The sequence below is a fragment of the Pezoporus occidentalis genome, unplaced genomic scaffold, assembly GCF_034315485.1.
Source record: "Pezoporus occidentalis ecotype Australia unplaced genomic scaffold, CSIRO_AGI_Poc_V1 ctg7, whole genome shotgun sequence".
Taxonomy (NCBI): Eukaryota; Metazoa; Chordata; class Aves; order Psittaciformes; family Psittacidae; genus Pezoporus; species Pezoporus occidentalis.
In genome coordinates this window covers 864,796-879,104 of record NW_026916052.1, presented here as the reverse complement: position 1 = coordinate 879,104, position 14,309 = coordinate 864,796, and the positions used below count along the sequence as shown (strand labels likewise).

At 36.7% G+C, this 14,309-nt stretch overlaps 1 protein-coding gene across 5 annotated transcripts in view; it reads right to left on the bottom strand.

Moving 5' to 3' along the window:
• SIPA1L2 (signal induced proliferation associated 1 like 2) overlaps positions 1–14,309 on the bottom strand; it is a 147,237-nt gene that overhangs the window by 71,685 nt on the left and 61,243 nt on the right. For all 5 annotated transcript variants that reach the window (XR_009969050.1, XM_062641710.1, XM_062641714.1 and 2 more), the window contains exons 3-5: positions 12,344–14,043; positions 6,084–6,217; positions 4,548–4,736 (exon numbers count right to left, since the gene is read on the bottom strand). Coding sequence is in view for 4 of the 5 variants with exons in the window: in XM_062641710.1 (XP_062497694.1) it covers positions 4,548–4,736; positions 6,084–6,217; positions 12,344–13,808 (1,788 nt within the window). In the remaining variant the exon portion in view is untranslated. The remainder of the gene's footprint in view (positions 1–4,547; positions 4,737–6,083; positions 6,218–12,343; positions 14,044–14,309) is intronic.

Below are 14,309 nucleotides of genomic sequence, written 5' to 3'. Positions count from 1 at the left end.
AAAAAAAAACGTCCACAAACAAACCACTAAAAAACCAAAACCCAAACAAAACAAAACGAAGAGAAAACCACTACTTAAATCCTCATCATCCCTGGAGAAATACAAGCTTTCACTATGCTTTCACTATCCTAGACTCCTATGTTTTCATAATGCTACTGCCCTTTTAAGCTTTTATCCTTTTTTGTCTCCCATGCAATTCAAGATCAAACTTGACAGCATTCCTGGTTTAACTATTTAATTTCATACACAACCAACACACAAAAAATCCCCAAGATGGCTAAGCTAATGAAGAGCTTTGAAGGCCATAGGTAGACTCTTCAACAACAAGTATCTCACACCCAAAAGGTAAATGTATTAAAATGATGTAACAAGGAAACTGTAGACTATTAAAGTCAATAGCAAAACACTTCATAACATCAACTGGGCCAAAAATTCTTTTTGTACTATTAAGTTAAGCCTATCAGTGGGACAATTTCCTCTCATTTTAACTAGTATGAACAGGCTTAACTCCATTTTTTTAGCAGATCTACATTCACACAATGCACACCCTGAATTTGGTCTACTGGTGTAGAAAACCTACAGCAGCACAGCAAGAATAAGACTAATGTATGATGGCAGCCCTCCTGCCTCTCTGAGCCCCAGTCTGCCCCCTCCCTTTGACAACTGCTTTATGTAAGGGTGAGCCCTTGTGGAACATACTTTGGTAGGAGGCCACTGACTAGAGACAAGTTAGGGACAAATAACAGACTCAGTAAGGACAGGAATGAGGAATGGCGCTGCACTAAGGTTTCACCTTGGCAGCACGGAACTAGGAGCTGTGACAAAGTTTGAATGTGGAAGAGGAAGGACGACCATCTGAAATAAAAGGACATTCTGGGTTACGGAGGCACTTCAGGAGCTGCCCGAGTCAGACTCCTGAACTCTGGAGCGTGGGAGGGTTAAGATACTGCTTGCTCTTCTCATTTCCTTTTGACTAGCATTAGATACTATCAATACAGAGAGCTTCCTGGTTTGGTCCCTATTTTGAAGCGCTGACTGGAGAGAGTCAGGTATTTAACAAAAGGTTCCAGACTGCATACTAGTGACTATTTTATTCAGTGGAAAGCTAGCATGAACATCTCATGGGGGAAACTGGAATAAAACTGGTCATAGAAACATTAGATTACAGGAAGCAGTGCTGGTACTTGACACTTCCCAGCAAAGACTTAAAATGATTGTGAACACACTGCCACCTCTACCCCAGCTCTGTGTCAAATAGTTTATCTTAAACCACAGGGAATTTAAGTTAATTTCCTTGACTTCACATTAGAATTGAGGTGTAGAGACGTTAAATGCTAACTGAGACACCAACAATAGAGGGACAAATAATAGTAATGAATCACTTGGGCAAAATATTCAGCCTGGAAATACGCAGTCATACACCTTGTGTCTTTCTGGAGACACCAGTCATTCCTGAATTTGTTCATGAATATCAATATAATTCCAAACAGGAGTGAATTATTCCTCTATCATCCAAAACAACCTACCAATCTCATGGTTTAAACATTATCCTAGCAGACACTGAAGATGAGGATCTGAAACTCCCCACCCCAAGGAAGAAATCCTGGCTTCTCACTTCCTGGGCAAATACTAGGCAATTATGTCAAATTTGATTCTACCAACACAACCATTCCTAAAAACCATAGCAGCTACAATCTCATTTCCAGCAATCTGAACCTTTTACCCATGTGCTAGGGGCACTCATGACTATGAAATTAAAAGACTTAAGCAAAAGAACTCTCATACCAAGAACACATGGACTGTGCAGAAGCAGAAATTGAGGTACCTTTAAAAGTAAATGCCTAAGAAATAAGTAAATAAATGAGCTTTGGCAAGATCATCTCATCTGGCACATTTAACTGCCACAGAAAACTATCAGAATATTTAAAACTGATAAAGTTTGACAGTTTTGAAATGGTACCACATGCTTATTTAAGTCTTTTTAAGTAAATAATTACAAACATAGTCCTGATTACATTATTTTTAAATTAGAAATGTTACATTTAATGTAACACTGAGAACAATTTAACAATGTGACATCAGAAAATAATTTCTAAACCCATTTAGCTAGTTGCGTATGTGATACGTATTAAAGGTGCACAGCAATCCTTTCTGACTCAAAATGACTATGTTCTACTCAGAATCACTCACTAGTGAATCTTGCTATATTGTTATCTTCTTATACAATATAAATTCTTTATCAATATAGATTCTTTATCATGTAACAACAACTTGCTGACTTTCATCATGAGAAGATTTGAGTTTTTCGGCAACGAACCTCAAGAGATAAACACTCAATAGCCACTAAATATAGTGCAATCAAGGCTCCTAATTTCTTTGGGATTTTTGTAAACTGCAGCCTTTGACCTAGAGAGTAGGGAACATTCCCAGAGGGATGTGAAAGGAACCAAAAAACATATATACAACAAACAACCATTAGCAGAAACAGGGAGAGGAGACTAGGGGGACATTAAAGAGAGAAGTTAAAAAAAACACAAATGTCCAGTTTATAGGTAAATAGTTGTCTTTTCTTGTAAATTTACAGCCAAATCTAAGGCTGATTCTCATATGCCAGAATAAATTGTGACAGTTCGGATTCTTAATATATTCAAATTAGGTCAAGTATCCAGTTTGCATTTATTTTCTACTGTCATTTTAGAGATAAAGTTTTAGCCACATGATTCCTCCATAATCCATACTAGATTTCACTGAAAACTACAAAACTGGTAGAAAATTAAATCAAAACACTGAAATAGACTTCAGTTTGCTGAGGAACTATGCAAACATTTAATACACCATAATGCTAAATTAATATTATTCTGGTGACAGTATTGATCCTCTAGATCATTATTCATATTTTTACGTTCATGACACTTCAGCCAATCATCACTTCAGCTGCCAAGCATAACTCTGTATTTACTTGATTAATAAACTGAAAGCACAAAGTATGTAAGAGGATTAAAGCGTAAATGTATCTCATGCCAGTTCTATGGACAGCTTTCTATGTTCAAGTAATTATCTCATAATAAAGTAGCACAAAAGACACATTCAAATCACATTTTGCTTAGCAACAGCCCAGTTCACAACAGGATTGTATTTTCAGACTGATCACCCAAAATAAAAAGAAGTGGTGTGTACTGATGTCAAAATTAAGAGTTGATGATAAAATAATTAGTTGGTTCAATGGACAATCTCATTTCCAATTTTGGGGAAATATTTATAGTGAGTTTGAGAGATATTCAGGTCAGGTCAAATAAAGTAGTATTCTACAATGCCTAGAATATTCTGCTCCTCTGAACAGTGAATATTATTTATTAGATTAACCTAAACTCACTCTGGTGCTCAGCCTGGAAAGACGAAGAGCAGCAGTACATCAGGAACTCTTGGACTCAGAACTAAGTGCTTCTGATTACCCTTTAGTGTTTTACCATATGAGCTGACACACAGAAGAGTAAATAAGGACAACTGGCAAAATGAATTTTCAATTAGAAGTCCTCCTCAAAGACTACAGTGAACAAAAGTAGTAAAATATACATACAAAACTAAATATTCTACCAAAAAAAAAGCAATTCTCTTCTTCTGTCTATATTTACTTGATTTTGAGCAACATTTTCAACCACAAAAGAACACAAAAGAATTCTGGTATGCACCACCAATATTAGACACAATCACCACATTCAAAACTGAATTAGCATTAAAAAATAATTATACCACCATCATAATTAACTGGATCCATCAGCTGATTCAACTCCAGCAGACAGATACTGACTTTTGTCTAGGAAGCACAACCCTCACTTTAAACAACCATTTTTTAAAAACACTGCTTTAAAATTTGATTTAAAAGCCATCACAAGCCTGTCCTTCACAGAATATTCAGATGCTATAAATTGAATCACTAGTTTTGAAAGACGCAGATTCACTATAATGAACCTAGTAAGTCTCACCATTTTCCTTCCAAATATAAGCCATATGAATATTTCATTGCCAAGCAGTTATTTCATTAGTGTTAATCACAATTTCAGCTGTTTGAACCCAGAAGCATTCTATTCTAGCAAGATTACTGCAAGTTAATCAGAAAACATTATTGCAAAAAATCACCCAAACTTTTAGGTATAGAGACTTAGTTAAATCCTTTTGCCTCCTTACCTATATACAACATCACTAAAACGTTAGATGTATTTCATTTGCATTCAGCATGTGTACAAACGTTAAGTGAAAACACAGACTCTGAAATCACTTCTTGCCAATGTTAAAAGCTCAGTTATAATCTTTCTCTCACTCATCTAAAGAGAAACTCCATAGACCAAATTTTGATTTTTCCTAAGCTGCAGTGTATTTTAAAAATAATTCGTTTAGAAAAGCAAACCTCATTTTATCAGTGAAAATACACAAGTATCTCCAAAACTAAGGAAGTAAATGGTTCACATTAGAGATCCAAGTTTATTAAGATTGCCTGCAAAATGATTATTATATGAATAGTTTTTAAAGAAAAGTCATGTGCTACATACCCCTTGTTCATCCAGTTTAAGCAGCTGTTCAGGTACTTTGGGTGAACTGGAAGCCTGCCTCAGGCACTGAATGCTCAGCTCTGGTATTACATACTCTAGCACCTCTTTGAGAGGCAGACCTCTTGCTGTGCCATGCCGAGCAGTGGATGGGATAGCATCTTCTAAAATTGCTCCTCTAAGTGTAGTAAGCTGCAGTAAAGGTAAAACACACCAAACATTTTTAGAACTAAATGACTTTCAAAGGTATAAATTTCAGCGTTTAGCAAAAGCTTGGAAGATAAAGGGAAGAAACAGATCCCTATTTTTAACTTTTTAACCAGTAAAAAGATTACTAAATAACTTTTAAAGAGGAGACAGGGTCTTATCGTCTCAGGGACAAATATATTTGTTGTTTACAGGAATCCACTGATAATCTAATTAACTTATTCTAATTCCTAAGACTTACATTTTTTTGGAAAAAAATGTTTAAAGCACATGGGAAACTAAAAATTCTTAATTTTAATGCCATACTACCCTAGCAGACACAGTAGTACAATGTGGTGTCGGACAGACAAGATCAGCCATAGCTAATGGCACCTTTATTTAACCTGTCCACCTATTTTTTAAGCCATGTTGCTTTGTCTTCAGTGGATTTGGTAAAGAGAGAGTAATTTCTTAGAAGTGAGTCAGCTGAATCACTTTTCCATTCATACAGACACACACTTTTCTTGCAATAAAAGAAAAACCTAGCTTTATATATATGAATATATATATGTATGCACATATCTGTTTCTGTATCTGTAAAAGCACATGAGCCCAGAGATATCAGGAGGTCTAGCTAACACTTCTCTATGTTCTAATCACAATAAAAAGCAGTAGTCCTAAGCATACAAAAATATATAGTTGCTTGCTACAATAACACAGTGTACTTTCATACGAATCAAAGCTAGTTGCTGTGATAAAGAAGAAATTAGTTTGCAAGTTATATTAATTCACTTGAAATTGAAGTTATGAGACACATTCTTCCACAATAAGCAAGCAATTCTTACAATTATTGTTATCAACATATTAATACTCCTTCCACAAATCATGTGTGTAGAAGCATAGAAAAACATCTCGCAGAAAAAAGCTTCTAAGAAAGTATTTTGAAACAAAATACAAATAAGTCATAGTACTAGCTTTCATATTTTTTTCCCTCCCATTTCCTCTACATTTCTTAATCTTTTATTTCTGTCATTAGAAAGTTAATATCAAGCAGCTTGATCCAAACTTATCTTCAATTTTGTTCTTATCATCTGTTCCCTGGCTGCTCCCCTGCAGTTCCCTTCAGCCAACTTACCTCCTTTTGAATGCTTGCTCAAAAAGAGAAAATTCTTATGCAGTACAGAAGAGGAAAACTTTGTTCCAGGAGTAAGGTACTAACGGTACATGAAACATCCTTTTCACACTAACAGGTTTATTTTCAAAGTTAGCAACATATCCACAGCCAAACACCTAGCATCCTAAGTTCCAAGTTAACTTTTCAGTTCCTTTGCAGAATTACTGAAAGACCATTACCTCACTTGTTCTGAAAACTATACGATAGTTGAACTGAGATCCTTCTTTCTCCTTGACATCTTCAACCTTCTCCCTCCGGATGCTGACTGCTACAGGTCCAAGATTTTCATCTATTCCAAAGTAGTTCTGATGCTCTTTTGTACAAGAGTGAATGAGGAGAGAAGAAAATAATGAAGTATGAATCTCCTAGAAAATGTTCACAAATCTCATTACAAATTTCTGCAACAAGGAGAAAAAAAATAAACTGAGCTATGAGATCTGTAAATACACTGTCTTGTGATCTTCTGAACTGCACAAGAAGTACATAAATCACAAAATGCTCATTTTGATGAGCAGAGTGATCACTCATGTAACTCAAAATACTGCAACTACTACTATGAAATAATATTCTGTTGCATTTTTTCTTACTGTGAAATTAACCATTTTGCTTGATCCTGTAAGAAACTACTTCGGAGAAACTATATCTACATAAAGTCTTCAAAAAAAGCTAAAAGTCTTCAAATGAGGTGCTACACAGCTTTATTAATTTCATTCAATTTATTCTTATTTAAAGCTTTACATTCAAAGCAGCAACTCAGCTTTAACAAATAACTGAGACTAGTTACTCTTCAGTCTTCGATGAATAGTTCAATTCAAACCTTGAGCCAACTGGCCCAGTCTAGGGAGAGCAAAGCCCTACCAACAGAAAAGAAAGATCAAGTTAGAGACTATTTAAGCAGACTAGACACACTCAAGTCCATGGGACAAAACAGGATACATGTTGAGAAAACTAGCCAGTGTTACTGTAAGACCACTCTTTACTGCCTTTGAAAGGTCACAGTAAGTAGTTACAGCCACCTTTAAAAAGGGCAAGAAAGAGGGTCTGGGAGGCTATAGACTAATCATCATAAACTTTAGTTCCCAGGAAGATTAAGGAACAATTTCTCATGGAAGACATTTCCAGGCATGTGAAGGATAAAAAGATGCTTAGAAACAGCCTGCACAGATTTGCCAAATGCAAATCATGCATGACCAACCCAGTTGCTTTCTACAATGAGATGACTGGCTTTACGGATTAGGAAGGAGCAATGAATGTCACCTACTTGTACTTCAGCAATGCTTTTTACACAGTCTCCCACAGTAACCATGTAGCTAAACTTAAAAGACATGGTTTGAACATGCAAATTACAAGGTGGACATAAACTGGCTGGACAGCTGGCCCCAAAGAACTGTGATAAGCAATATGAATTCCAGTTAGTGGCCAGTCAGTAAAAGGTATATTGAAAGTTGGAAATGGAGCTGTTACTATGTTTTTAAATTAGCTAAATGATAGAATGGTGTCCTACAGCTGGAGGGTGTCTGTGCTTCACTGCCCACTCTCCTCTTCCTCTGGAGGCAGCTACTGCTGAGATGGAACAGCTGAGCTGCCTGGGAAGCAACTCCTAATCCAGCAGCTCTTTCAACCTGACATGGTAAAACAAGCTGTCCCTTTAGACAATCTGAAAAAAATGGACTGACCAAAATCTCATGAAGGCCAACAATAGTCCTTCATCTGGAACAGAGCAAGCTCATACAACAGCACAAGCTGGGGACCAACTGCCTTAGGAACAGCTCTGTGTAAAAGGACAAAGGACCCTGGTGAACAACAAGCTGCACAGCAGCCAGCAGGACCACCTGCAGAGGTGAAGGCTTAACCACACCCTAGGCTGCACAGGCAAGAGCTTACCAGCAGGTCAGGAGAAAACATTATGCCTCTCTATTTGGCACTTTTGAGGATACATAAGGAGCAGTTTCCAGTTCTGGACAGAGTGGGACAAGGCCAGCAGACAACTTCCAAGACAGTTATGGGCTGGAGCATATAATAGATGAGGCTAAAAGAGATGGGCTTGTGCAGCCTGGAGAAGAGCAAGTGCTATATACTTGCACGATCCCATTAGCTGATGGGGGCTTATAGAAAAGGGAGAGCCACTCTTCTCCAGGGTACAGAAAGAATGGGCAAGCGGAAACCATCACAGGATGCAGCCCCTCACTAGGGAGGATCAACAACAGGAACAGTTTGCAAGGAGAGTTTGTGAAATCTCCATCCTTAGAGATGGTCAAATGCTAAAGCAACAGTTAAAGGGCAATAGGTTATGAGCAACCTATTCAGAATATAACCTTAAAGACAGCTTTAAATAGGTGATTAAACTGGATGACCTCAGGAATGTCTTCCAATCCAATTTATGCTATTATTCCATATTTTAAATAGCAATTAGGTAATAAACTTATTTCTCCTTCTAAGATTGCCTGGATTAAAAAAAACCCTTTGCGAGCATTTTTAAGCTAGTTTTATACTTTCTTTTTAATGTATTCACAGAAACATATAAGGAGGTTTTCATGAAATGTCTTTCACTGAGAAGCCATCCATACTCTGAGAATGGATACTAAAGTTTAAGTTATCGCTACATAAATTACAGTCGTATTTGTCAAATCAAGTTTAAATTAAGTTTCCAGTAGCCTTTCAAAAATCTATCTATAAAGTTTGTTGGTGGTTACAGTACATCTCCTGGTGGAGAGAAAGTGAGGAGCAGCACATTACAACTAGCATCCTTTTTTCGGAAGGAACACCTGTGATCAAAGGAGCACAGACATTTAATTATTCACTCATGCTCACCAACTGTATTCCTTCCCCAGTGTAAACATTCTACCTGAATAGATACATCATACCTCATGGATTTCCCAGTGTTAAAATTAAACTATGAGCCTCTATGGGCAAATTTATCAAATGGAACAGGATTTTACAGACGGGAGTGAAGGAGGAATTCAGAGGCCACTTTCAGCAACTTGAAAAACTCCCTACAGTTGCATACTCAGGCTTTTGACAAAAGTTAGATTCGTCAATTAGGGTTTCTATAGCCTTTCATTTTGGTGTAAATCTAGAAAAGGATCATTACAGTTACTAGATTTCTCAGCTGCAGTATTACTGAGCAGAAAAAATGCAAGGTTGGCAGGTATCTGCTTATTTATTTACAATATGAAAGACAAAACCAAGGACATTGCTTCTGTACATTAAAAATAAAACAGATAAAACAGTTTCAAGAATGGGAGTTAAAGTAACTTAAGCAAATGAAAGAATAGGTACCGATATTCTGGGATTTGGGAAACACACTTTTAATTCAAGACCCTTTTTTAATTTCATAGAGTACAAACTCTTTAAGCTCATTTAAATGTATTTATATTGATTTAAAAGTATCAACTGAAGATAAGGGATGAAAATAAATGCTATTTTCTAACTGAAAGAGAGATGGCAAAATATTCCCTTATTTCTACTTTTCAATTTTGAGAAATAATTGTCAACTTTTCTTCTAATACAGGAGTCTTATTTACACAAACTGAGTTAATACCAAAAGCTTCCTAAGCCCATACATTTTTTCCAGGATATTTCTTCAGTTTCTTATCAGCAGATAAATACAATAACATATTAAGAAATGATTGCAAGCATCCCTCAAATAAAAAAGCAGTAATAGTCAAGTCTCAAGGTATTATGAGGATAATTGCACAAGGAGAAAAAGACAAATCAATGATAATAAAAGCATATTTCAATTATCCTTTTTTAACATCAGCATAGTTTTTTTCCCCTTCTCATACCCTTTTATCCCACAAAAATATAGTTCAATAAAGGACACCATTAATAAATCAAAGCCATCAGATAAAATAAAACATTCTAGCTTTTACAAACCTACACTGAAAACTGAGAAGATATTTTCCATAAACATTAACATATTTTACATCAGTTTTGTCGGATTTGATTTTAACAATAGTTACAAAGCTTATAAATATGCAGTATAAAACTAGAGCTCATTTCAGAAGACACTGAATTCCAAATCTCTCCTTTCTTGAAAGGAAACGGAATAATTAGTGCTACACATGCCAGGGTGTTTCTTCCATGCATCTTAAAACAGAAATAAAACTTGTATGCTGACAAGTGCCAATTATAAAACTGTGAACTAAATCAAATATTCAGAAAGTTATTTCTTTTTCATAGGTATCTTGTTAAAGGCAAAGAACATTGTTGGCATTACATGACCCTGTATAGAAGTGACTATTGTTTGCTACATTTTCATTTCATTCTTCCACAGTTATTTTGCTAAATTCAACTGTGCTATTAAATCTACAATTCAATGAACAATCAGCTAGGAGAGCTCACTGTCATGGAAGAGCATCAAGTAAGACTCAGTATGCATATAAATGTCGTTTTTTCTTACATGGGAGATCAGCACAGCAGCAAGATATTTTGGTACCCAACACAATGAACTTTGCTTGTTTGGCTGGAAGTAACCTGGAGATTCCTTACATGCTTGATCCCTTGAGATAATAGGTAGTGAAAATTAAGTTTTTAGTTCCATCATGCACTTGCCATGACTTGCTATCTGACTCTTAAGAGCCACCCAATACAGATTTCTCTCATGTAGGTTCTGTTACAGCTCTATACAAAGACAATGTGGAACAAGGCATGGCTTATCTATCAGTGTAAGGGTGAGAGAGTAACAATTTATTACTGGTTATTAAATATATCGCATTATATATACTTTTGAAGAACTCTACCTACAGAACAATTAGTAACAAGGACAATAACGATTCAAGTTGCCTATTAGGTAGGACAAAACTCTCGGATGCTATTTCTTAACTATTTATTACTATATCAATATAAGCATTCTTTACTTTTAGTCAAGAGATCATATATATGTAATACCAGAACAGAAGTTAATTAAAACTGATTACATTTCCATCAGCTTTCCAGAAAGGTCATTAAGTTTGTTTATAGGATATTATTTAAAGTGGTTTTGAGCAGTCTTTGTACTTTCTTCTTTTTATCTCTCTGACAAGATTTATCTTAAAAAAAATATACAGAGCTTCAGAACCTGTAACTCATTCATGATAAAAGCACTTCACAAGGAAGTCCTCTTTCATTTGACTTAATCATTGTCTTTCCCCCCCCTCCCCTATCCTGCCAGCATCTTTGTCCATTGACAATCTTCCTTTCATTTCTGTCTATGCCCATCCTTTCTTCTGTCTGCCCCTCAAAACACATGCCACCCTTTTGTTACAAGTTTCCCTCCATTCTCTTCCACTTTGACTCCCTGAAAACTATTTACCTTTCACAACCTGCCTAGCTTAAAAGCATTTTGAATGGCTCAACTTAGTGCCCATTTCTTGCTTAGCCCTAGGCCTTTTTCTTCCTCTTGCATGACGGATCAAGATTCTTCTCTTCCTTGCCTTTTCAATACAGTGTTTTTACAGCCAGTATGTTCTAGGTGTCTACCATATTGTGAAAACAAGCACTGTACTGGATCTTCTTTCAGCTCCCCTATGAAGGGTCACAGAAGGAAGGAGTACCGAACGGTGCTTATTTCCTGCTGTTCAAATATAATTAGAAAGCAGAGGAAGCATGACTTCAGGAAGACTCAGGCAGTAACAGTCTTTTAAGAACAGAAGCAGTTTAGTAACAGCAAAAAGACTGAGCTGTAATTCATAATACAGGAAGGACAGAGACAGGTATTTTGGGGTTCTCCCTACAGAAACAGAGCTGTCACAGACATTGCATAATGCAGTACTGAATACAGTCAAAGTAGATCACAAAGTGGGAACAGTTTATCTGAATAACGATTCAAGCCACATAATTACTCGGTTAAGAAGAGTACCCTTGCACTTTGCAGTGCGAGCGTTTCCTAAAAGAACAGGGTAAAAGGTTAAGAGAAAAACATAAAACAACCTTCTTTAAGCTGAAAACCTAAATATCATCAGAAGCTGTCTGTTCAAGGAGTACATATATATGCATACAGCATGAAAGGCTACAAAACAGACAACTGAAGACAGCAGAATCTAAAAGAAGGGCGCCAAAAGCTTCAATAATAAAAACTTCTCTTTTAGGCACCTTCTAAGAAATAATGATTTCTATTCTTGGTATCAGTATTTCCAGTGCATTTACCAAACAGAAATACTTTCTTTGCTTTCTACCCACTAAGAAACTTTAGTTAGGAGAAGTTAGTTTACGTAGTAATTTAAATGACCCCACACTCGTTGAACCTACACAAGTATTGCGTAACTTCGTACATAACCCACCGGTTGTTGAATATCCCTCTGGGACAGCAAGAATAACAAGTTTAATTTTAGTAAAGCTTCAGGATCCCCTGTAATACTTTCACGTCTCTCTACAGAGAAGAAGACAATGAACAATCTTTACTAAGCAACTTAAACCTAACACATGAATATCTTTGAACAGCTGCATTAGAAAAATTTACCTTTTCCGTAGAAGAACTTGCGGTAATAATATGCTCCAAGATCAATGTGTTCTATGATGTAACGCTTCACTTTCTCTCTGTGAATGGACTGGTTTTCTCTTGGTACTTCCAGTACTGAAACACCAGCATTTGTGCAATGGGAACTCAGAGAGGACTCAAAAGAACAACTTTCACCTGAAGAAAAAGATGCTGAATTCGCCCTAGAAAGTGCAATCCGTCTATCTCCTTCCCCACCAGTTTCATTCCTGAAGTAAGGGCAACTCAATACTAAATCATTGCTTTTCCCATCACCCTCATCAGCATCTAAATTCTCTTTTGAATTGAGGTCCTCTTTGCTTCCCAAAGGAGATTCACAGTTTCCCGTTTGGCCTGCTGGCATCTGAGTTTGTGACGCAGCTGAAGCCCCAGTGGTTATATTTTTTCTTTTTCCTACATTTACTCTGGTAGCCATTGCTTCATTTATATTAAACAAAACGCTCTGAACATCATAATGTGCGAAACATTTCTGACAGTTCCAAGAACGAACATTTCTGTCAAGTCTATCATCCAGATCAGATGAAAACTTAAAAGTTTCATGCTCACTTTTAACTGTTCGCAATTTTCTAAAGAGAGATGTTTCTACTGCTTCTGATTTTAGCCTCCTCTTGAAAGATTTCTCCCTGTCTCGACCCATAAGTAGGGCACTATCCATATAATCCAAGCCAGAAATCCTGACAAATTCTCCCCTGGAAATCTGTGCAGCAGCATGTAGACTTGGAGAAACTGTAGGGTCACAGTGGAAAAACTCAGAAAATCCAAAGGGAGCAAGGGGTTTATGTTCAAAATTTTCCACTCGGTATCCTCTTAGCATTGCAAAAAAATTTTCACCAGACAAGCCTTGTCTATCAATTGAAGAGGTACTGCCATATTCTCTATGAAGAGCTGCTCCAGTATTTGGGTTAACAGCATTCTGGTCTAACACGTCTTCAGCATCAATATCACTTATTGTCACATCACTGTTGCTTCTTTGCCTTATGGGATGAAGTCCCCTTTGAGGGGAATGAACAAAAAGATCTCCAATCGAGTATTTTCCCTCTGTAAATTCCAATTCTAGCTCTTCTTGCTGTCCATCACTTTGGTCATTTTGTCCATTTGGAAGTACTGAGCCAACACCTTCATAACCGGTTGGAGGTCTGTTTTCCCAGGCAGCTTTACTCAGCTCTTTGGAACAATCCTTTTTAGGAGGCCATTCAGACACCCTTGCTCGAACACCCATTTTAGGCACAGCTGGTGTACCATTTGCTTGATTATTTTCAGTTTTGCTAGATGCATTTGAAGAAACAGGAGGACCCATGCTACCATTCAAAGCTTTAAGTTTTCTCGCAAAATAATCATCAGATTGCATGCTTCTTGAAGACTCCCTGAACTTTGAGGAAGTTCTACTAACTTTGTGCTTATCTTCTTGCAAAGACCTTTGATCACTCATGTCCAATCAGTGGGAGGTGAACCACTACTATTGCATAAAGATACTTCTATTATTACATTGTCTTTTATGGGCCAATAAAATCCAATACAAAAATACAGTCACAGTCTTCTCAGAAGTGCAAGCAGAAACCTCAGTGTGCCATTTTTGTACAACTTTGTCAGGACAACAATCCTAAAACATTTCCTTCAGATCAGACGCATTCGGTTCAGTATTAATCCAGAAAAATTTCTTTTATCTGTTCATAAAAAAAGAAAAAGAAAGTGTATTAAAATGTCTATAGTCAAGAATGAAAAGTCACCAGTGTTGCTTGCATATATACAACATCCCATTAAACTGGAACTAATGAAACTTGCTTCTTTGTATGTTTTTCTATCCTCTGCCTCCTTAAAACCCAACAAATGCCATAATCCTGGTTTCCACAGGATATGAACAGTTTGAACCCCCATATCTCTCATGGTCTAACCAGTACATGCACACTGAATAAATAGTACAGCAGGTTCT